The 23,023-nt window shown below is 37.7% G+C and overlaps 2 protein-coding genes across 2 annotated transcripts in view; both read left to right on the top strand.

Moving 5' to 3' along the window:
* LOC106011821 overlaps positions 1-18,005 on the top strand; it is a 48,080-nt gene extending 30,075 nt beyond the window's left edge. Inside the window, exons 10-16 of the mRNA XM_035969920.1 lie at positions 12,515-12,775; positions 13,369-13,515; positions 14,190-14,336; positions 15,047-15,193; positions 15,868-16,064; positions 16,669-16,978; positions 17,545-18,005. Of these exons, the coding sequence (XP_035825813.1) occupies positions 12,515-12,775; positions 13,369-13,515; positions 14,190-14,336; positions 15,047-15,193; positions 15,868-16,064; positions 16,669-16,978; positions 17,545-17,996 (1,661 nt within the window). The 3' untranslated portion in view covers positions 17,997-18,005. The remainder of the gene's footprint in view (positions 1-12,514; positions 12,776-13,368; positions 13,516-14,189; positions 14,337-15,046; positions 15,194-15,867; positions 16,065-16,668; positions 16,979-17,544) is intronic.
* A 386-nt stretch (positions 18,006-18,391) lies between these two features.
* LOC118477722 (lectin ADEL-like) lies at positions 18,392-21,805 on the top strand. Its single transcript, XM_035969919.1, has 5 exons — positions 18,392-18,652; positions 19,219-19,482; positions 20,075-20,329; positions 20,896-21,092; positions 21,752-21,805. Exons 1-5 carry the CDS (start codon positions 18,517-18,519, stop codon positions 21,803-21,805), a joined length of 906 nt encoding a protein of 301 aa, XP_035825812.1. The 5' UTR covers positions 18,392-18,516.
* Positions 21,806-23,023: the final 1,218 nt, after the last annotated feature.

Genomic DNA, 23,023 nt, shown 5'->3' with positions numbered 1-23,023 from the left:
GCAATGGCGGCAATGGCGGCAATGGCGGCAAAGGTTTGTTTTTAAATGAGTCCTTGACAACAATAGAGCAGCTAACTTATCAAAGTCATTACCTCTGGTCTCTCTTTCTCGTCTGCCTCCTTGTGAAATTTGTATCCGTATTTCAGTACGTGTGCTGCTTTCTACTTTGCTTGTTGCGGCTGCAATCCAAATCTAAACCATTTGTGTGCCTATCGAAGATTTCAAGAAATACTCCGACTTATTAATTCTGTTATTTTTTTCTTTCGACATACCTTTAGGGATAGAAGTGAAAAACTTGAAAAATCATGATGTATTTCTGGTGGACACCCGCCATTATTCTTTCCTTACGTCATACTGTCGTTTCCAATCTTTGCCAAACATTTGGAATTTCTGTCCTCTTGGCATTTATAGCTGAAATTAACAAAAGAACTATCATGAGGCAAGTGCAATAAGGGAAATTCCTTTGTCTATAAAGGAAGGAAGGTTTGGGTGAAGAACAACTGCAGTGCAGTATTTGAAGCTTGCTAAAAGGTACAAGGCGACGAAGGTTTATTTTCACTTGAGTGCTTGAAAACAATGTCGCATATAACTGATCAAAATTATCAGTTCTGGTTTGTTTGTGGCGTCTGCCTTCGGATTATTTTTGTATCACGATTTCAATAGGTTGCTTTGTTCTTTGCTTGTTGCGGTTGCTTTTTAAAGGTGATTTATTTGAGTGCCTCTAAACAATTTCAAGACCTTCTCCGACTGACGGATTCTGCTACTTGTTTGCTCCCTTCATTTCATCCCTTCATTTCACATACTTTTATAGATGAAAATGAAAAACTTCTCAAAACATATTCTGCCTTTCTGAAGGACATCCACTATTTGTTTTTTCCTAACGTTATGCAATTGGTATCAATTTTGGCCTAATATTTAGAACTTCTGCCTTGTGGACCGTCGTGGTCTGTTGTTGTTGTTGTTGTTGTTGTTGTTGTTGTTGTTGTTGTTGTTGTTGTTGTTGTTGTTGTTGTAGTTGTTGTTGTTGTTGTTGTTGTTGCAATTTTGTTAAGTTAGACATTGTTTACTCAAATAATAATGTTCCTTTCCATAACTGGTTTTATTCCCTTCCGATTTTTAGGACACATTCTTATCTTAGCATGTATTGGAATAAGAAAAATTCCATGAAAAGGGTATGTAAGTCAGATGCTGATGTCTTGTCTCAGCCTTTTCTTTTACGTTTTGTCTCAGACCATGATGAGGAACAATGCGATAAAGCTAACTGTAGAAAATTAAAACTCGAATGTAAAAAGGAAGAGAAAGGTCAGAAAACTCTTTCAAATGCCAAGAAAATCAGGTCTATAAAGAAAACTTAAGAACTGTCACAGGCATGTGCAATACGGGTAAATCTTTTGGCTTTAAAGGAAGGAACGCATGGATGAAAGACAAATGCCTGGCAGTATTCAGGGTTTGGTACAAGCCAAAAGACGGTGAAGGTTTATTTTCATTTGAGTTCTTCGGAAATATATAGCAACCACTGTTTTGAATTCACTTCTTCACGTTTGTGCATATCTTCTGTACTCTGATGACTTTTGCACCGCTCTTTCTATGCAATACTTTCTACTTTTCTTCCTAATGACTGCGTTATTAATCTGAATTATTTGACTGCCTATCAAAAGATTTAAGGAATACTTCAACTGACTGCATCTTCTTCGATCTACCCATTGCATTTCACTTACTTTTTTTTGTAGATTGGGGGGGGGGGGGGGTAGATAAACTAGAAAACTAGCAATAACCTACAGTTTTCCTAAAAGACATCTACTACTAGTTTTTATCGTCATGTACTCGTAAGCAATCCTGGCCAAATTTTTAAAATTTTTGTCCTATTGACATTCTTGGTCTTGCTTTACCTTTCCGAGTCAGTAAGTGTTTACTGTGGCAGTGAATTTTCCGTCTGCAATCGGTGTCATTGCTGTCCAATATGTTTTTTTAGAAACATTTGCATTGGAAGGTAGTTCTTGGCGTGTATTAGCTTGAGTAAAATGCCGTGAAATGGGTAAGTAATTTAAGTACTGACGTCTGCAGTATATTTATTTACATTTATTTTCCAGAAGATGATGAGGAAGATGAAGGCGATAATAACAACTGCAAAACATTTAAACTTGAAAGCAGAAACAAACAGAAAGACCAGAAATCTCTTTCAAAGACCAAGAAAATCAAGTCAATGAAGATTACGAAAGAGCTGTCAAATCGCAAGTGCAAAAAGAATAAATCCTTTGGATATAAAGGAAGGAAGGCCTGGGTGAAGAACAACTGCCGTGCAGTTTTCAAAGTTTGCTACAAGCCAAAAGGCGGCAAAGGCGACGAAGGTTTGTTTTCAATTGAGTTCTTGAAAACCATTTATAAGCTTACATATCAAAATATTCACTTTTGGTCTGTGTACCTCGTCTGCTTTCCCGTGAATTGTTTTCTCCTATTTCAATGGATAGCTTTCTTCCTTGCTTAATCCGGTGGCAATCCAAATCGAAACCTTTTGAGTGCCTATCCACTGTGTCAAGAAATACTCCAAACGGCTGATTCTGCTCTGTTTTGCTCCCTACGTTTCACATACTTTTGCGATACAATTGAAATCTTGAAGAACCATACCGTCTTTCTGAAAGACACACTCAATGTGTTCTTTCTTAACGTCGTACAGTCGGCATCAGTTTGGCCGTGCCTTTGTAATTCCTATTCTCTTGACATTAACGACCTGTTTGGTTTTTGTTGTTCTTTTTTTTTCATACTGTGATTATAATATTTTAAAAATTTAATTGTTGTCATTGAAGTTCAATATTTGTTAAACATTCTTAATGAAGGGTATTTTTTTCATCTTACATTAGATTGAGCAAAATGCCATGAAATGGGTATGTAAACTGGGTCATAACGTCTGCAATATGTCATTTTGACCTTTTCTCTCAGACCCTGTTGAGAAAGAAGGCTATGAAGGCAATTGCAGAACTTTAAAACTTGAAAGCAAAAATGAAGAGAAAGACCAGTAATCTCTTTCTAATGCGAAGAAAATCAAGTCAATGAAGTTAACAAAAGAACTATCATGGGGCAAGTCCAATAAGTGGAAGTCCTTTGGCTATAAAGGAAGGAAGGCCTGGGTGAAGAACAACGGCGTGCTGTATTTGAAGTTCATTACAAGGCAAAAGGCGACGAATAAGGGTTTTAACTGAGTCCTTGAAAAAATGTCACATTTAACAGATCAAAGTGATCAGTTCTGGTTGGTGTATGCCGTCTGCTTCCTGATTATTATTTGTATCAGGATTTCAATAGATTGCTTGGGTACTTTGCTTGTTGCTGTTGCATTTGAAACCTGATTTATTTGAGTGCCTCTAAATAATTTCAAGAACCTCTCCTACTGACGGATTCTGCAACTTGTTTGCTCCCTTCATTTCACATACTTTTATAGATGAAAATGAAAAACTTCTAAAAACACATTCTGTCTTTCTGAAGGACACCCACTATCTGGGTTTTTTCCTGACGTCATGCAATTGGTATCAATCTTGGCCTAATATTTTGAACTTTTGCCCTGTGGACCTTTGGGGTCTGTTTTGTTTGTTGTTGTTGTTGTTGTTGTTGTTGTTGTTGTTGTTGTAATTTTGTCAAATTAGACATTGTTCACCCAAATAATAATTTTCCCTTCCGTAACTGGTTATATTTCCTTCCGATTTTTAGGACACATTTTTATCTTAGCATGTATTCGAATAAGAAAAATTCCGTAAAAATGGTATGTAAATCAGATGCTGATGTCTGCAGCCTTTTCTTTTACTTTTTGTCTCACATAATGACGAGGGAGAATGCGATAAAAACAAGTGTAGAAAATTAAAACTTGAAAGTCAAAGCTTAGAGAAAGGCTAGAAAACTCTTTCAAATGCCAAGAAAATAATGTCTGTGAAAATAATCAAAGAACTGTCACAGGGCATGTGCAATAAGGATAAATCCTGTGGCTTTAAAGAAAGGAAAACCTGGGTGAAGGACAACTGCCAGGCAGTATTTGGTGTTTGCTACAAGCCAAAAAACGTTAAAGATTTCTTTTCCCTTGAGTCCTTCGGATATATATAGCAACCAGTATTAAAGTCACTACTGTACACCTGTGCATATTGTCTATACTGTAATGACTTTTGCTTCACTTTTTCTACGCAATACTTTCTACTTTTCTTCGTAATGACTCCGGTATTAGTCTGAATTATTTGACAGCCTATCAAAAGTTTAAAGAAATACTTTAACTGACTGAATATTCTTCGTTACGTCCATTGCATTTCAAGTACTTTTTTCAGATTGGGGGGGGGGGGGGGGGGGGATTGTCTGCAATCCGTGTCCCTGCTGTCCAATATTATTATTTTTTTAAACGTTCGCATTTGAAGATATTTCTTGGCGTGTATTAGCTTGAGCAAAATGACGTGAAATGGGTAAGTAATTTAAGTACTGACATCTGCAGTATATTTATTTACATTTTTCCCCCCAGAAGATGATGAGGAAGACGAAGACGATAATGACAACTGCAAAACATTTAAACTTGAAAGCAGAAACAAACAGAAAGACCAGAAATCTCTTTCAAAGGCCAAGAAAATCAAGTCAATGAAGATAACAAAAGAGCTGTCAAATCGCAAGTGCAAAAAGAATAAATCCTTTGGCTATAAAGGAAGAAACGCTTGGGTGAAGAACAACTGCCGTGCAGTTTTCAAAGTTTGCTACAAGCCAAAAGGCGGCAAAGGCGACGGAGGTTTGTTTTCAATTGAGTCCTTGAAAACCATTAAGACGCTTACTTACTTATCAAAATATTTACTTTCGGTCTGTGTACCACGTCTGCTTTCCCATGAATTTTTTTCTCGTATTTCAATGGATAGCTTACTACCTTGCTTATTCCGGCTGCAATCCGAATCGAAACCTTTTGAGTGCCTATCCACTGTGTCAAGAATTACTCCAAACGGCTGATTCTACTCTGTTTTGCTCCCTACGTTTCACATACTTTTGCGATACAATTGAAATCTTGAAGAACCATACCGTCTTTCTGAAAGACACACTCAATGTGTTCTTTCTTAACGTCGTACAGTCTGTATCAGTTTGGCCTTGCCTTTGTAATTCCTATTCTCTTGACATTAACGGCCTGTTTGGTTTTTGTTGTTGTTCTTTTATTTCGCAGTCAGTACCTTCATACTGTGATTATAATTTTTAAATATTTAATTGTTGTCATTGAAGTTCGATATTTTGGAAACATTCTTTATGAAGGGTAATTTTTTTCGTCGAACTTTAGATTGAGCAAAAATGCCATGAAATGGGTATGTAAACTGGGTCATAACGTCTGCCATATGTTATTTTGACCTTTTCTCTCAGACTTTGTTGAGAAAGAAGGCTATGAAGACAATTGCAGAACTTTAAAACTTGAAAGCAAAAATAAAGAGAAAGACCAGTAATCTCTTTCTAATGCGAAGAAAATCAAGTCAATGAAGTTAACGAAAGAACTATCATGGGGCAAGTACAATAAGGGAAAGTCCTTTGTCTGTAAAGGAATGAAGGCCTGGGTGAAGAACAACGGCGTGCTGTATTTGAAGTTCATTACAAGGCAAAAGGCGACGAATAAGGGTTTTAACTGAGTCCTTGAAAAAATGTCACATTTAACAGATCAAAGTGATCAGTTCTGGTTGGTTTATGCCGTCTGCCTCCTGATTATTATTTGTATCAGGATTTCAATAGGTTGCTTGGGTACTTTGCTTGTTGCTGTTGCATTTTAAACCTGATTTATTTGAGTGCCTCTAAACAATTTCAAGAACCTCTCCGACTGACGGATTCTGCAACTTTTTTGCTCCCTTCATTTCACATACTTTTATTGATGAAAATGAAAAATTTCTAGAAACACATCCTGCCTTTCTGAAGGACATCCACTACCTGTTTTTTTCCTAACGTCTTGCAATTGGTATCAATCTTGACCTAATATTTTGAACTTCTGCCCTGTGGACCTTTGTGGTCTGTTTTGTTGTTGTTGTTGTTGTTGTTGTTGTTGTTGTTGTTGTTGTTGTTGTTGTTGTGTGTGTGTGTGTGTGTGTGTGTGTGTGTGTGGTAGCCTATCCGTTCGAAATGTTTGGAGCCCCGAAGAGCATGCTCTTCGCCAGGGCCATCGCCTCCCTTGTTGTTTTTGTTGTTATTGTCGTTGTTGTTGTTGTTGTTGCTGTTGTTATTTTGTCAAGTTAGACATTGTTTACTCAAATAATAATTTTCCCTTCGTAACTGGTTTTATTTCCTTCCCATTTATAGGACATATTTTTATCTTAGCATGTATTCGAATAAGAAAAATTCCGTAAAAAGGGTATTATGTAAGTCAGATGCTGATGTCTGCAGCCTTTTCTTTTACGTTTTGTCTCAGACCATGATGAGGAACAATGCGATAAAGACAGCTGCAGAAAATAAAAACTTGAAAAAGCAGATAACTCTTTAAATGCAAAAAAAAAAAATCAGGTTTATGAAGATAACGCAAGAACTGTTACAGGGCATGTGCAGTAAGGATAAATCCTGTGGCTTTAAAGGAAGGAACGCCTGGGTGAAGGACAACTGCCAGGCAGTATTCAGGGTATGCTTCAAGCCAAAAGGCAGTGAAGGTTTGTTTTCACTGGAGTCCTTTGGAAATATATAGCAACCACTTTACTAAAGTCACTACTTCACGTTTGTGCATGTTGTTTGCACTCGAAGGATTTTGCATCACTTTTTCTATGCAATACTTTCTACTTTTCTCAGCGTAATGAGTGCGGTTTGAATCTGAATTATTATACGGCCTATCAAAAGTTTTAAGAAATACTTCAACTGACTGAATCTTCTTCTTTCTGCCTATTGCATTTCACACACCTTTGACTTGTAGATTTGGGGAAAGGGGGAGGGGTAATATAGAAAACTAGCAATAACCTACAGTCTACCTAATAGACATCTACTAGTAGTTTTTATCGCCATATACTCGTTAGCAGTCATCCCCAATTATTTTTTAATTTTGTCCTATGTTCACTTTTCGTCTTGTTTGACTTTGTCAAGTCAGTAAGCGTTTTACTGTGGCAGTGAATTTTCCGTCTGCAATCGGTGTCCCTGCTGTTCAATATTTTTTTTCTTGAAATATTCGCATTGGAAGGTAGTTCTTGTATTAGCTTGAGCAAAATGACGTGAAATGGGTAAGTAATTTAAGTACTTACGTCTGCAGTATATTTATTTACATTTATTTTCCAGAAGATGATGAGGAAGACGAAGACGATAATGACAACTGCAAAACATTTAAACTTGAAAGCAGAAACAAACAGAAAGACCAGAAATCTCTTTCAAAGACCAAGAAAATCAAATCAATGAAGATAACGAAAGATCTGTCAAAGGGCAAGTGCAAAAAGAATAAATCCTTTGGCTATAAAGGAAGGAAGGCCTGGGTGAAGAACAACTGCCGTGCAGTTTTCAAAGTTTGCTACAAGCCAAAAGGCGGCAAAGGCGACGAAGGTTTGTTTTCAATTGAGTTCTTGAAAACCATTTAGAAGCTAACTTATCAAAATATTTACTTTCGGTCTGTGTACCTCGCCTGCTTTCCCGTGAATTTTTTTCCCATATTTCAATGGATGGCTTTCTACGTTGCTTGTTCCGGCTGCAATCCAAATCGAAACCTTTTGAGTGCCTATCCAAAGTTTCAAGAAATACTCCAAACGGCTGATTGTGCTCTGTTTTGATCCCTACGTTTCACATTCTTTTTGCAATACAAATGAAAACTTTGAAGAAGCATACTGTCTCTCTGGTGGACACACTCCATGTGTTCTTTCTTAACGTCGTACAGTCTGTATCAGTTTGGCCTTGCCTTAGCAATTCCTATTCTCTTGACATTAATGGCCTCTTTGGTTGTTGTTGTTTTTTCTTCGCACAGTCAATACCTTCATTCTGTTACTATAAATTTGTATCTGTAATTGTTGTCATTGGCGCTCTTTTTTTAAACTTTCTTTATGAAGGGTAATTCTCTTCGTCGAACATTAGATTGAACAAAATGCCATAAAATGGCTTTGTAAATGGGGTCAATACGTCTGCAATATATCATTTTGACCTTTTCTCTCAGACATTGATGAGGAAAAAGGTGATGAAGGCAACTGTAAAACTTGAAAACTTGAAAACAAAAAATAAAAAACCCAGAAATCACTACTTCCCGTTTATGCGTTCTGTCTGCACTCTAATATTAGACTTTTGCGTCACTCTTTCTATGCAAGACTTTCTACTTTTCTTCGTAATTACTGCGTATTGATCTGAATTATTTGACTGCCTATCAAAAGTTTTCAGAAATACTTCAACTGACTGAATTTTCTTCGATCCCATCCATTGCATTTCACAAACTTTTTTTGACGATGGGGATGGGGGTGGGGGTGGGGGGGGATATGGATATCTAGCAATAACCTACAGGCTTCCTAGAAGACACCTAATTCTAGTTTTTATCGTCATATACTCGTTAGCACTGGATCGCTAACAACATACTCGTTAGCAGTCATGGACAATTTTTTAAAATTCTTGTCCTATTGACATATTTGGTCTTGCTTTACTTTGCCGAGTGTCATTGCTGTTCAATATATTTTTTTAATAACATTCGCATTTGAAGGTATTTCTTGTATTAGATTGAGCAAAATGACGTGAAATGGGTAAGTAATTTAAGTACTTACGTCTGCAGTATATTTATTTACATTTATTTTTCAGAAGATGATGATGAAGACGAAGACGATAATGACAACTGCAAAACATTTAAACTTGAAAGTAGAAACAAACAGAAAGACCAGAAATCTCTTTCAAAAGCCAAGAAAATCAGGTCAATGAGGCTAACGAAAGATCTGTCAAAGGGCAAGTGCAAAAAGAATAAATCCTTTGGCTATAAAGGAAGAAAAGCTTGGGTGAAGAACAACTGCCGTGCAGTTTTCAAAGTTTGCTACAAGCCAAAAGGCGGCAAAGGCGACGAAGGTTTGTTTTCAATTGAGTTCTTGAAAACCATTTAGAAGCTAACTTATCAAAATATTTACTTTCGGTCTGTGTACCTCGCCTGCTTTCCCGTGAATTTTTTCCCCGTATTTCAATGGATGGCTTTCTACATTGCTTATTCCGGCTGCAATCCAAATCGAAACCTTTTGAGTGCCTATCCAAAGTTTCAAGAAATACTCCAAACGGCTGATTGTGCTCTGTTTTGATCCCTACGTTTCACATACTTTTTGCAATACAAATGAAAACTTTGAAGAAGCATACTGTCTCTCTGGTGGACACACTCCATGTGTTCTTTCTTAACGTCGTACAGTCTGTATCAGTTTGGCCTTGCCTTAGCAATTCCTATTCTCTTGACATTAATGGCCTCTTTGGTTGTTGTTGTTTTTTCTTCGCACAGTCAATACCTTCATTCTGTTACTATAAATTTGTATCTGTAATTGTTGTCATTGGCGCTCTTTTTTTAAAACTTTCTTTATGAAGGGTAATTCTCTTCGTCGAACATTAGATTGAACAAAATGCCATAAAATGGCTTTGTAAATGGGGTCAATACGTCTGCAATATATCATTTTGACCTTTTCTTTCAGACATTGATGAGGAAAAAGGTGATGAAGACAACTGTAAAACTTGAAAACTTGAAAACAAAAAATAAAAAGACAAGAAATCACTACTTCCCGTTTATGCATATTGTCTGCACTCTAATATTAGACTTTTGCGTCACTCTTTCTATGCAAGACTTTCTACTTTTCTTCGTAATTACTGCGTATTGATCCGAATTATTTGACTGCCTATCAAAAGTTTTCAGAAATACTTCAACTGTTTGAATCTTATTCGATCCCACCCATTGCATTTCACAAACTTTTTTTGACGATGGGGATGGGGGTGGGGGAGTGGGGGGAAATATGGATAACTAGCAATAACCTACAGGCTTCCTAGAAGACACCTAATTCTAGTTTTTATCGTCATATACTGGTTAGCAGTCATGGACAATTTTTTAAAATTCTTGTCCTATTGACATATTTGGTCTTGCTTTACTTTGCCGAGTGTCATTGCTGTTCAATATATTTTTAAGTAACATTCGCATTTGAAGGTATTTCTTGTATTAGATTGAGCAAAATGACGTGAAATGGGTAAGTAATTTAAATACTGACGTCTGCAGTATATTTATGTACATTTATTTTTCAGAAGATGATGATGAAGACGAAGACGATAATGACAACTGCAAAACATTTAAACTTGAAAGCAGAAACAAACAGAAAGACCAGAAATCCCTTTCAAAGGCCAAAAAAATCAGGTCAATGAGGCTAACGAAAGATCTGTCAAAGGGCAAGTGCAAAAAGAATAAATCCTTTGGCTATAGAGGGAGGCAAGCTTGGGTGAAGAACAACTGCCGTGCAGTATTCAAAGTTTGCTACAAGCCAAAAGGCGGCAAAGGCGACGAAGGTTTGTTTTCAATTGAGTCCTTGAAAACCATTTAGAAGCTTACATATCAAAACATTTACTTTCGGTCAGTGTATCTTGTCTGTTTTGCGGTGAATACTTTTCTCGTATTTTAATGGTGCTAATTCCGGCTACAATCCAAATCGAAACATTTTGAGTGCCTATCCAAAGTTTCAAGAAATACTCCAAACGGCTGATTCTGCTCTGTTTTGCTCCCTGCGTTTCACATATTATTTGCGATACAAATGAAAACCTTGAAGGACCATACTGTCTTGGTGGAGGACACACTCCATGTGATCTTTCTTAACGTCATACAATCTGTATCAGTTTGGCCTTGCCTTTTTAATTCCTATTCTCTTGACATTAACGGCGTGTTTGGTTGTCTTTTCCTTGCTGAGTCTGTACCTGCATGCTGTGACAATTAATTCTAAATCTGTAATAGTTGTCATTGCCGTTAGATATTTTGGAAACATTCTTTATGAAGGGTAATTCTCTTCGAACATTAGATTGAGCAAAATGCCCTGAAATAGATATGTAGATTGGGTAGTTACGTGTGCAGAATATTATTTTGACATTTTCTCTCAGAGATTAATGATGAAGAAGGCGATAAAGGCAACTGCAGAAGTTTAAAACTTGAAAGCAAAAACAAAGAGAAAGACCAGAAAGGCGAAGAAGGTTTGTTTTCACCTGAGTACTGGAAAACAATCTGGCTGCTGCTTTATCAAATTCATTGCTTTTGGACTGTGTATCTGGTCTGCCTTCTGGTAAATTCTGCATCAGTATTTAAATGCATTGCTTTTCTCCATGTTACGGCTGCAATCCAAATCTTAGTCATATGAGAGCCTGTCTAAATTTGTAATAAATACTCCCGCCGACTGTTTCTGCTCCGTTTCGCTCCCAACCTTTCACGTGCTTTTCGCTATACAAATCAAATCCTTGAAGAAACATTCTGTCTTTCTGAAGGACACACCCCATGTGTTTTTTCCTAACGTCATACAATCGGAATTAGTCTTGGCCTTACCTTTGGAATTTCTCTCATTTCTTACTGAGTCAGTAACTGAATACAGTGATAATAATTTTTCCGTCAGTAATTGATGTTATTGCCGTAGGATAATTTGGAAACATTTTTTCTTGTAGGTAATTGTTTACAGAAAATTAGCTTGATCAAAATAGGGAGAAAATGGTATATAAAATAGATGCTGACGTCTGCAGTATATTATTTTTACCTCTTCACTCAGACGATGATGAGGAAGAGGGCGATGATGGCGAGAAAGGCAACTGCAGAACTTTAAAACTTGAAAGCAAAAACAAAGAAAAAGACGAGAAATCTCTTTCCAAGGCCAAGAAAATCAAGTCAATGAAGATAACGAAAGAACTATCAGGGGGCAAGTGCAAGAAGAATAAATCCTTTGGCTATAAAGGAAAGAAGGCCTGGGTGAAGAACGACTGCCGTGCAGTATTCAAAGTTTGCTACAAGCCAAAAGGCGATGAAGGTTTGTTTTCACTTGAGAACTGGAAAACAATCTTGCTTTCAACTTATCAAAGTTATTACTTTCTGGTTTGTTTATGTCGTCTACCTTCTCTTGACATTTTTGTGAGGTTTTCAATAGGTGTCCTCCTACCTCGTTTGTTGCGCTTGCATTCCAAATCTGATTCATTTATGTGCCACTCCGGAGTTTCAAGAACTTCTCCCACTGACTGATTCTGCTACTTTTTTCCTCCCTTCATTCCACATACTTTAAGGGATAAAAATGGAAAAGTTCGAAAAACATTCTGCCTTTCTGAAGGCACCCACTATCTGATTTTTCCTTACGTCATTCAATCGGTATCAATCTAGACATAACATTTGGAACTTCAGTCCTATTTACTTTCGTGGTCATTTTTGTTGTTGTTGTTTTTTCTGGTCAAGTCAGAAATTGTTTACTCAAACAGTAGTTTTACGGTCGGTAACTGGTTTCCTACCCTTCCAATTTTTTGGAAACATTTCTATTTTTACATGTATTCGTTTGAGAAAAATTCCGTGAATTGGGTTTGTAAGTTAGGTGCTGATGTCTGCAGTGTATTCTTTTAATGTTTTTTTTTTCAGAAGATGATGAGGAAGAAGAAGAAAGCGGTAAAGGCAACTGCAGAAAGTTAAAACTAGAAAGCAAACAGAAAAAGAAAGACGAGAAATCTCTTTCCAAGGCCAAGAAAATCAAGTCAATGAAGATAACGAAAGAGCTGTCAAATCGCAAGTGCAAAAAGAATAAATCCTTTGGCTATAAAGGAAGGAAGGCCTGGGTGAAGAACAACTGCCGTGCAGTTTTCAAAGTTTGCTACAAGCCAAAAGGCGGCAGAGGCGACGAAGGTTTGTGTTTCCTTGAGCTCTTGAAAACAATTTTACAGCATACTTATCAAAACCACTACTTCCGGTCTGTGTATTTCGTGCGTTGTTTTCGTGACATTTCTATCTGCAATTCAATGGGTTGCTTTCTACCTTGTTTGTTGCGGCTGCAATCCAAATCGAAACCAGAGTTTCATGAATTACTCCAACTGACTGATTCCGTTCCGTTTTGCTCTCCACGTTTCACATTATTTTAAGGATAAATTTGGAAACTACACAAAAAAACCAAAATACAAAAACATGATGTCTTTCTTGTGGATACCCTTCAATATGTTCTTTCCTAGAACCATACTATCGTTGCAAATCTTTGCCTAACTTTTGGAATTTCTTTTCTTTTGCCATTTATTGGCTGGGTTGGTGTTTTTCTAACATAACAGTTAATAATTGCTTGATGCAGCAATACTTTTCCTGTCTGTAACTAGTGTCATGGAACCTCAGGTTTTTGGAAACATTCTATTAGCGGGTACTTCTACGCATGCATTAGCAAATTGCCGTAGAATGGGTATGTAAGTTAGGCGCTGACGTCTGCAGTATATTATTTTCACCTTTTCTCTTAGACGATGATGAGGAAGAAGGCGATGAAGGCGATAAAGGCAACTGCAGAACTTTAAAACTTGAAAGCAAAAACAAAGAGAAAGACCAGAAATCTCTCTCCAAGGCCAAGAAAATCAAGTCAATGAAGATAACTAAAGAACTGTCTGAGGGCAAGTGCAAGAAGAATAAATCCTTTGGCTATAAAGGAAAGAAGGCCTGGGTGAAGAACGACTGCCGTGCAGTATTCAAAGTTTGCTACAAGCCAAAAGGCGAAGAAGGTTTGTTTTCACCTGAGTACTGGAAAACAATCTGGCTGCTTCTTTATCAAATTCATTGCTTTTGGTCTGTGTATCTGGTCTGCCTTCTGGTAAATTCTGCATCAGTATTTAAATGCATTGCTTTTCTCCGACATGTTACGGCTGCAATCCAAATCTTAGTCATATGAGAGCCTGTCTAAATTTGTAATAAATACTCCCGCCGACTGTTTCTGCTCCGTTTCGCTCCCAACCTTTCACGTGCTTTTCGCTATACAAATCAAATCCTTGAAGAAACATTCTGTCTTTCTGAAGGACACACCCCATGTGTTTTTTCCTAACGTCATAAAATCGGAATTAGTCTTGGCCTTACCTTTGGAATTTCTCTCATTTCTTACTGAGTCAGTAACTGAATACAGTGATAATAATTTTTCCGTCAGTAATTGATGTTATTGCCGTAGGATAATGTGGAAACATTTTTTCTTGTAGGTAATTGTTTACAGAAAATTAGCTTGATCAAAATAGGGAGAAAATGGTATATAAAATAGATGCTGACGTCTGCAGTATATTATTTTTACCTCTTCACTCAGACGATGATGAGGAAGAGGGCGATGATGGCGAGAAAGGCAACTGCAGAACTTTAAAACTTGAAAGCAAAAACAAAGAAAAAGACGAGAAATCTCTTTCCAAGGCCAAGAAAATCAAGTCAATGAAGATAACGAAAGAGCTGTCAAATCGCAAGTGCAAAAAGAATAAATCCTTTGGCTATAAAGGAAGGAAGGCCTGGGTGAAGAACAACTGCCGTGCAGTTTTCAAAGTTTGCTACAAGCCAAAAGGCGGCAAAGGCGACGAAGGTTTGTGTTTCCTTGAGCTCTTGAAAACATTTTTACAGCATACTTATCAAAACCACTACTTCCGGTCTGTGTATTTCGTGCGTTGTTTTCGTGACATTTCTATCAGCCATTCAATGGGTTGCTTTCTACCTTGTGTGTTGCGGCTGCAATCCAAATCGAAACCAAAGTTTCATGAATTACTCCAACTGACTGATTCCGTTCCGTTTTGCTCTCCACGTTTCACATTATTTTAAGGATAAATTTGGAAACTACACAAAAAAACCAAAATACAAAAACATGATGTCTTTCTTGTGGATACCCTTCAATATGTTCTTTCCTAGAGCCATACTATCGTTGCAAATCTTTGCCTAACTTTTGGAATTTCTTTTCTTTTGCCATTTATTGGCTGGGTTGGTGTTTTTCTAACATAACAGTTAATAATTGCTTGATGCAGCAATACTTTTCCTGTCTGTAACTAGTGTCATGGAACCTCAGGTTTTTGGAAACATTCTATTAGCGGGTACTTCTACGCATGCATTAGCAAATTGCCGTAGAATGGGTATGTAAGTTAGGCGCTGACGTCTGCAGTATATTATTTTCACCTTTTCTCTTAGACGATGATGAGGAAGAAGGCGATGAAGGCGATAAAGGCAACTGCAGAACTTTAAAACTTGAAAGCAAAAACAAAGAGAAAGACCAGAAATCTCTCTCCAAGGCCAAGAAAATCAAGTCAATGAAGATAACTAAAGAACTGTCTGAGGGCAAGTGCAAGAAGAATAAATCCTTTGGCTATAAAGGAAAGAAGGCCTGGGTGAAGAACGACTGCCGTGCAGTATTCAAAGTTTGCTACAAGCCAAAAGGCGAAGAAGGTTTGTTTTCACCTGAGTACTGGAAAACAATCTGGCTGCTTCTTTATCAAATTCATTGCTTTTGGTCTGTGTATCTGGTCTGCCTTCTGGTAAATTCTGCATCAGTATTTAAATGCATTGCTTTTCTCCGACATGTTACGGCTGCAATCCAAATCTTAGTCATATGAGAGCCTGTCTAAATTTGTAATAAATACTCCCGCCGACTGTTTCTGCTCCGTTTCGCTCCCAACCTTTCACGTGCTTTTCGCTATACAAATCAAATCCTGGAAGAAACATTCTGTCTTTCTGAAGGACACACCCCATGTGTTTTTTCCTAACGTCATAAAATCGGAATTAGTCTTGGCCTTACCTTTGGAATTTCTCTCATTTCTTACTGAGTCAGTAACTGAATACAGTGATAATAATTTTTCCGTCAGTAATTGATGTTATTGCCGTAGGATAATGTGGAAACATTTTTTCTTGTAGGTAATTGTTTACAGAAAATTAGCTTGATCAAAATAGGGAGAAAATGGTATATAAAATAGATGCTGACGTCTGCAGTATATTATTTTTACCTCTTCACTCAGACGATGATGAGGAAGAGGGCGATGATGGCGAGAAAGGCAACTGCAGAACTTTAAAACTTGAAAGCAAAAACAAAGAAAAAGACGAGAAATCTCTTTCCAAGGCCAAGAAAATCAAGTCAATGAAGATAACGAAAGAACTATCAGGGGGCAAGTGCAAGAAGAATAAATCCTTTGGCTATAAAGGAAAGAAGGCCTGGGTGAAGAACAACTGCCGTGCAGTTTTCAAAGTTTGCTACAAGCCAAAAGGCAGCAAAGGCGACGAAGGTTTGGATTTCCTTGAGCTCTTGAAAACATTTTTACAGCATACTTATCAAAACCACTACTTCCGGTCTGTGTATTTCGTGCGTCTTTTCGTGACATTTCTATCTGCAATTCAATGGGTTGCTTTCTACCTTGTTTGTTGCGGCTGCAATCCAAATCGAAACCAGAGTTTCATGAATTACTCCAACTGACTGATTCCGTTCCGTTTTGCTCTCCACGTTTCACATTATTTTAAGGATAAATTTGGAAACTACGCAAAAAAACCAAAATACAAAAACATGATGTCTTTCTTGTGGATACCCTTCAATATGTTCTTTCCTAGAACCATACTATCGTTGCAAATCTTTGCCTAACTTTTGGAATTTCTTTTCTTTTGCCATTTATTGGCTGGGTTGGTGTTTTTCTAACATAACAGTTAATAATTGCTTGATGCAGCAATACTTTTCCTGTCTGTAACTAGTGTCATGGAACCTCAGGTTTTTGGAAACATTCTATTAGCGGGTACTTCTACGCATGCATTAGCAAATTGCCGTAGAATAGGTATGTAAGTTAGGCGCTGACGTCTGCAGTATATTATTTTCACCTTTTCTCTTAGACGATGATGAGGAAGAAGGCGATGAAGGCGATAAAGGCAACTGCAGAACTTTAAAACTTGAAAGCAAAAACAAAGAGAAAGACCAGAAGTCTCTCTCCAAGGCCAAGAAAATCAAGTCAATGAAGATAACTAAAGAACTGTCTGAGGGCAAGTGCAAGAAGAATAAATCCTTTGGCTATAAAGGAAAGAAGGCCTGGGTGAAGAACGACTGCCGTGCAGTATTCAAAGTTTGCTACAAGCCAAAAGGCGAAGAAGGTTTGTTTTCACCTGAGTACTGGAAAACAATCTGGCTGCTTCTTTATCAAATTCATTGCTTTTGGTCTGTATATCTGGTCTGCCTTCTGGTAAATTCTGCATCAGTATTTAAATGCATTGCTTTTCTCCGACATGTTACGGCTGCAATCCAAATCTTAGTCATATGAGAGCCTGTCTAAATTTGTAATAAATACTCCCGCCGACTGTTTCTGCTCCGTTTCGCTCCCAACCTTTCACGTGCTTTTCGCTATACAAATCAAATCCTGGAAGAAACATTCTGTCTTTCTGAAGGACACACCCCTTGTGTTCTTTCCTAACGTCATACAATCGGAATTAGTCTTGGCCTTACCTTTGGAATTTCTCTCATTTCTTACTGAGTCAGTAACTGAATACAGTGATAATAATTTTTCCGTCAGTAATTGATGTTATTGCCGTAGGATAATTTGGAAACATTTTTTCTTGTAGGTAATTGTTTACAGAAAATTAGCTTGATCAAAATAGGGAGAAAATGGTATATAAAATAGATGCTGACGTCTGCAGTATATTATTTTTACCTCTTCACTCAGACGATGATGAGGAAGAGGGCGATGATGGCGAGAAAGGCAACTGCAGAACTTTAAAACTTGAAAGCAAAAACAAAGAAAAAGACGAGAAATCTCTTTCCAAGGCCAAGAAAATCAAGTCAATGAAGATAACGAAAGAACTATCAGGGGGCAAGTGCAAGAAGAATAAATCCTTTGGCTATAAAGGAAAGAAGGCCTGGGTGAAGAACAACTGCCGTGCAGTTTTCAAAGTTTGCTACAAGCCAAAAGGCGGCAAAGGCGACGAAGGTTTGTGTTTCCTTGAGCTCTTGAAAACATTTTTACAGCATACTTATCAAAACCACTACTTCCGGTCTGTGTATTTCGTGCGTCTTTTCGTGACATTTCTATCTGCAATTCAATGGGTTGCTTTCTACCTTGTTTGTTGCGGCTGCAATCCAAATCGAAACCAGAGTTTCATGAATTACTCCAACTGACTGATTCCGTTCCGTTTTGCTCTCCACGTTTCACATTATTTTAAGGATAAATTTGGAAACTACGCAAAAAAACCAAAATACAAAAACATGATGTCTTTCTTGTGGATACCCTTCAATATGTTCTTTCCTAGAGCCATACTATCGTTGCAAATCTTTGCCTAACTTTTGGAATTTCTTTTCTTTTGCCATTTATTGGCTGGGTTGGTGTTTTTCTAACATAACAGTTAATAATTGCTTGATGCAGCAATACTTTTCCCGTCTGTAACTAGTGTCATGGAACCTCAGGTTTTTAGAAACATTCTATTAGCGGGTACTTCTACACATGCATTAGCAAATTGCCGTAGAATGGGTATGTAAGTTAGGCGCTGACGTCTGCAGTATATTATTTTCACCTTTTCTCTTAGACGATGAGGAAGAAGGCGATGAAGGCGATAAAGGCAACTGCAGAACTTTAAAACTTGAAAGCAAAAACAAAGAGAAAGACCAGAAATCTCTCTCCAAGGCCAAGAAAATCAAGTCAATGAAGATAACTAAAGAACTGTCTGAGGGCAAGTGCAAGAAGAATAAATCCTTTGGCTATAAAGGAAAGAAGGCCTGGGTGAAGAACGACTGCCGTGCAGTATTCAAAGTTTGCTACAAGCCAAAAGGCGAAGAAGGTTTGTTTTCACCTGAGTACTGGAAAACAATCTGGCTGCTTCTTTATCAAATTCATTGCTTTTGGTCTGTGTATCTGGTCTGCCTTCTGGTAAATTCTGCATCAGTATTTAAATGCATTGCTTTTCTCCGACATGTTACGGCTGCAATCCAAATCTTAGTCATATGAGAGCCTGTCTAAATTTGTAATAAATACTCCCGCCGACTGTTTCTGCTCCGTTTCGCTCCCAACCTTTCACGTGCTTTTCGCTATACAAATCAAATCCTTGAAGAAACATTCTGTCTTTCTGAAGGACACACCCCATGTGTTTTTTCCTAACGTCATAAAATCGGAATTAGTCTTGGCCTTACCTTTGGAATTTCTCTCATTTCTTACTGAGTCAGTAACTGAATACAGTGATAATAATTTTTCCGTCAGTAATTGATGTTATTGCCGTAGGATAATGTGGAAACATTTTTTCTTGTAGGTAATTGTTTACAGAAAATTAGCTTGATCAAAATAGGGAGAAAATGGTATATAAAATAGATGCTGACGTCTGCAGTATATTATTTTTACCTCTTCACTCAGACGATGATGAGGAAGAGGGCGATGATGGCGAGAAAGGCAACTGCAGAACTTTAAAACTTGAAAGCAAAAACAAAGAAAAAGACGAGAAATCTCTTTCCAAGGCCAAGAAAATCAAGTCAATGAAGATAACGAAAGAACTATCAGGGGGCAAGTGCAAGAAGAATAAATCCTTTGGCTATAAAGGAAAGAAGGCCTGGGTGAAGAACAACTGCCGTGCAGTTTTCAAAGTTTGCTACAAGCCAAAAGGCGGCAAAGGCGACGAAGGTTTGTGTTTCCTTGAGCTCTTGAAAACATTTTTACAGCATACTTATCAAAACCACTACTTCCGGTCTGTGTATTTCGTGCGTCTTTTCGTGACATTTCTATCTGCAATTCAATGGGTTGCTTTCTACCTTGTTTGTTGCGGCTGCAATCCAAATCGAAACCAGAGTTTCATGAATTACTCCAACTGACTGATTCCGTTCCGTTTTGCTCTCCACGTTTCACATTATTTTAAGGATAAATTTGGAAACTACGCAAAAAAACCAAAATACAAAAACATGATGTCTTTCTTGTGGATACCCTTCAATATGTTCTTTCCTAGAACCATACTATCGTTGCAAATCTTTGCCTAACTTTTGGAATTTCTTTTCTTTTGCCATTTATTGGCTGGGTTGGTGTTTTTCTAACATAACAGTTAATAATTGCTTGATGCAGCAATACTTTTCCTGTCTGTAACTAGTGTCATGGAACCTCAGGTTTTTAGAAACATTCTATTAGCGGGTACTTCTACGCATGCATTAGCAAATTGCCGTAGAATAGGTATGTAAGTTAGGCGCTGACGTCTGCAGTATATTATTTTCACCTTTTCTCTTAGACGATGATGAGGAAGAAGGCGATGAAGGCGATAAAGGCAACTGCAGAACTTTAAAACTTGAAAGCAAAAACAAAGAGAAAGACCAGAAATCTCTCTCCAAGGCCAAGAAAATCAAGTCAATGAAGATAACTAAAGAACTGTCTGAGGGCAAGTGCAAGAAGAATAAATCCTTTGGCTATAAAGGAAAGAAGGCCTGGGTGAAGAACGACTGCCGTGCAGTATTCAAAGTTTGCTACAAGCCAAAAGGCGAAGAAGGTTTGTTTTCACCTGAGTACTGGAAAACAATCTGGCTGCTTCTTTATCAAATTCATTGCTTTTGGTCTGTGTATCTGGTCTGCCTTCTGGTAAATTCTGCATCAGTATTTAAATGCATTGCTTTTCTCCGACATGTTACGGCTGCAATCCAAATCTTAGTCATATGAGAGCCTGTCTAAATTTGTAATAAATACTCCCGCCGACTGTTTCTGCTCCGTTTCGCTCCCAACCTTTCACGTGCTTTTCGCTATACAAATCAAATCCTTGAAGAAACATTCTGTCTTTCTGAAGGACACACCCCATGTGTTTTTTCCTAACGTAATAAAATCGGAATTAGTCTTGGCCTTACCTTTGGAATTTCTCTCATTTCTTACTGAGTCAGTAACTGAATACAGTGATAATAATTTTTCCGTCAGTAATTGATGTTATTGCCGTAGGATAATGTGGAAACATTTTTTCTTGTAGGTAATTGTTTACAGAAAATTAGCTTGATCAAAATAGGGAGAAAATGGTATATAAAATAGATGCTGACGTCTGCAGTATATTATTTTTACCTCTTCACTCAGACGATGATGAGGAAGAGGGCGATGATGGCGAGAAAGGCAACTGCAGAACTTTAAAACTTGAAAGCAAAAACAAAGAAAAAGACGAGAAATCTCTTTCCAAGGCCAAGAAAATCAAGTCAATGAAGATAACGAAAGAACTATCAGGGGGCAAGTGCAAGAAGAATAAATCATTTGGCTATAAAGGAAAGAAGGCCTGGGTGAAGAACAACTGCCGTGCAGTTTTCAAAGTTTGCTACAAGCCAAAAGGCGGCAAAGGCGACGAAGGTTTGTGTTTCCTTGAGCTCTTGAAAACATTTTTACAGCATACTTATCAAAACCACTACTTCCGGTCTGTGTATTTCGTGCGTCTTTTCGTGACATTTCTATCTGCAATTCAATGGGTTGCTTTCTACCTTGTTTGTTGCGGCTGCAATCCAAATCGAAACCAGAGTTTCATGAATTACTCCAACTGACTGATTCCGTTCCGTTTTGCTCTCCACGTTTCACATTATTTTAAGGATAAATTTGGAAACTACGCAAAAAAACCAAAATACAAAAACATGATGTCTTTCTTGTGGATACCCTTCAATATGTTCTTTCCTAGAACCATACTATCGTTGCAAATCTTTGCCTAACTTTTGGAATTTCTTTTCTTTTGCCATTTATTGGCTGGGTTGGTGTTTTTCTAACATAACAGTTAATAATTGCTTGATGCAGCAATACTTTTCCTGTCTGTAACTAGTGTCATGGAACCTCAGGTTTTTGGAAACATTCTATTAGCGGGTACTTCTACGCATGCATTAGCAAATTGCCGTAGAATGGGTATGTAAGTTAGGCGCTGACGTCTGCAGTATATTATTTTCACCTTTTCTCTTAGACGATGATGAGGAAGAAGGCGATGAAGGCGATAAAGGCAACTGCAGAACTTTAAAACTTGAAAGCAAAAACAAAGAGAAAGACCAGAAATCTCTCTCCAAGGCCAAGAAAATCAAGTCAATGAAGATAACTAAAGAACTGTCTGAGGGCAAGTGCAAGAAGAATAAATCCTTTGGCTATAAAGGAAAGAAGGCCTGGGTGAAGAACGACTGCCGTGCAGTATTCAAAGTTTGCTACAAGCCAAAAGGCGAAGAAGGTTTGTTTTCACCTGAGTACTGGAAAACAATCTGGCTGCTTCTTTATCAAATTCATTGCTTTTGGTCTGTGTATCTGGTCTGCCTTCTGGTAAATTCTGCATCAGTATTTAAATGCATTGCTTTTCTCCGACATGTTACGGCTGCAATCCAAATCTTAGTCATATGAGAGCCTGTCTAAATTTGTAATAAATACTCCCGCCGACTGTTTCTGCTCCGTTTCGCTCCCAACCTTTCACGTGCTTTTCGCTATACAAATCAAATCCTTGAAGAAACATTCTGTCTTTCTGAAGGACACACCCCATGTGTTTTTTCCTAACGTCATAAAATCGGAATTAGTCTTGGCCTTACCTTTGGAATTTCTCTCATTTCTTACTGAGTCAGTAACTGAATACAGTGATAATAATTTTTCCGTCAGTAATTGATGTTATTGCCGTAGGATAATGTGGAAACATTTTTTCTTGTAGGTAATTGTTTACAGAAAATTAGCTTGATCAAAATAGGGAGAAAATGGTATATAAAATAGATGCTGACGTCTGCAGTATATTATTTTTACCTCTTCACTCAGACGATGATGAGGAAGAGGGCGATGATGGCGAGAAAGGCAACTGCAGAACTTTAAAACTTGAAAGCAAAAACAAAGAAAAAGACGAGAAATCTCTTTCCAAGGCCAAGAAAATCAAGTCAATGAAGATAACGAAAGAACTATCAGGGGGCAAGTGCAAGAAGAATAAATCCTTTGGCTATAAAGGAAAGAAGGCCTGGGTGAAGAACGACTGCCGTGCAGTATTCAAAGTTTGCTACAAGCCAAAAGGCGAAGAAGGTTTGTTTTCACCTGAGTACTGGAAAACAATCTGGCTGCTTCTTTATCAAATTCATTGCTTTTGGTCTGTGTATCTGGTCTGCCTTCTGGTAAATTCTGCATCAGTATTTAAATGCATTGCTTTTCTCCGACATGTTACGGCTGCAATCCAAATCTTAGTCATATGAGAGCCTGTCTAAATTTGTAATAAATACTC

This window comes from Aplysia californica, unplaced genomic scaffold, assembly GCF_000002075.1.
Source record: "Aplysia californica isolate F4 #8 unplaced genomic scaffold, AplCal3.0 scaffold00195, whole genome shotgun sequence".
Classification (NCBI taxonomy): Eukaryota; Metazoa; Mollusca; class Gastropoda; order Aplysiida; family Aplysiidae; genus Aplysia; species Aplysia californica.
The sequence above is the reverse complement of the archived record's forward strand: the minus strand, read 5'-3'. Positions and strand labels throughout refer to the sequence as shown.

Coding starts and splice junctions, on each gene's coding strand:
- LOC118477722 (XM_035969919.1), top strand. CDS start 18,517: ATGAAGATAACTAAAGAACTGTCTGAGGGCAAGTGCAAGAAGAATAAA. Junction 18,653..19,218: donor CAAGCCAAAAGGCGAAGAAG/GTTTGTTTTCAC, acceptor CTCTTCACTCAG/ACGATGATGAGGAAGAGGGC. Junction 20,330..20,895: donor CAAGCCAAAAGGCGAAGAAG/GTTTGTTTTCAC, acceptor CTCTTCACTCAG/ACGATGATGAGGAAGAGGGC.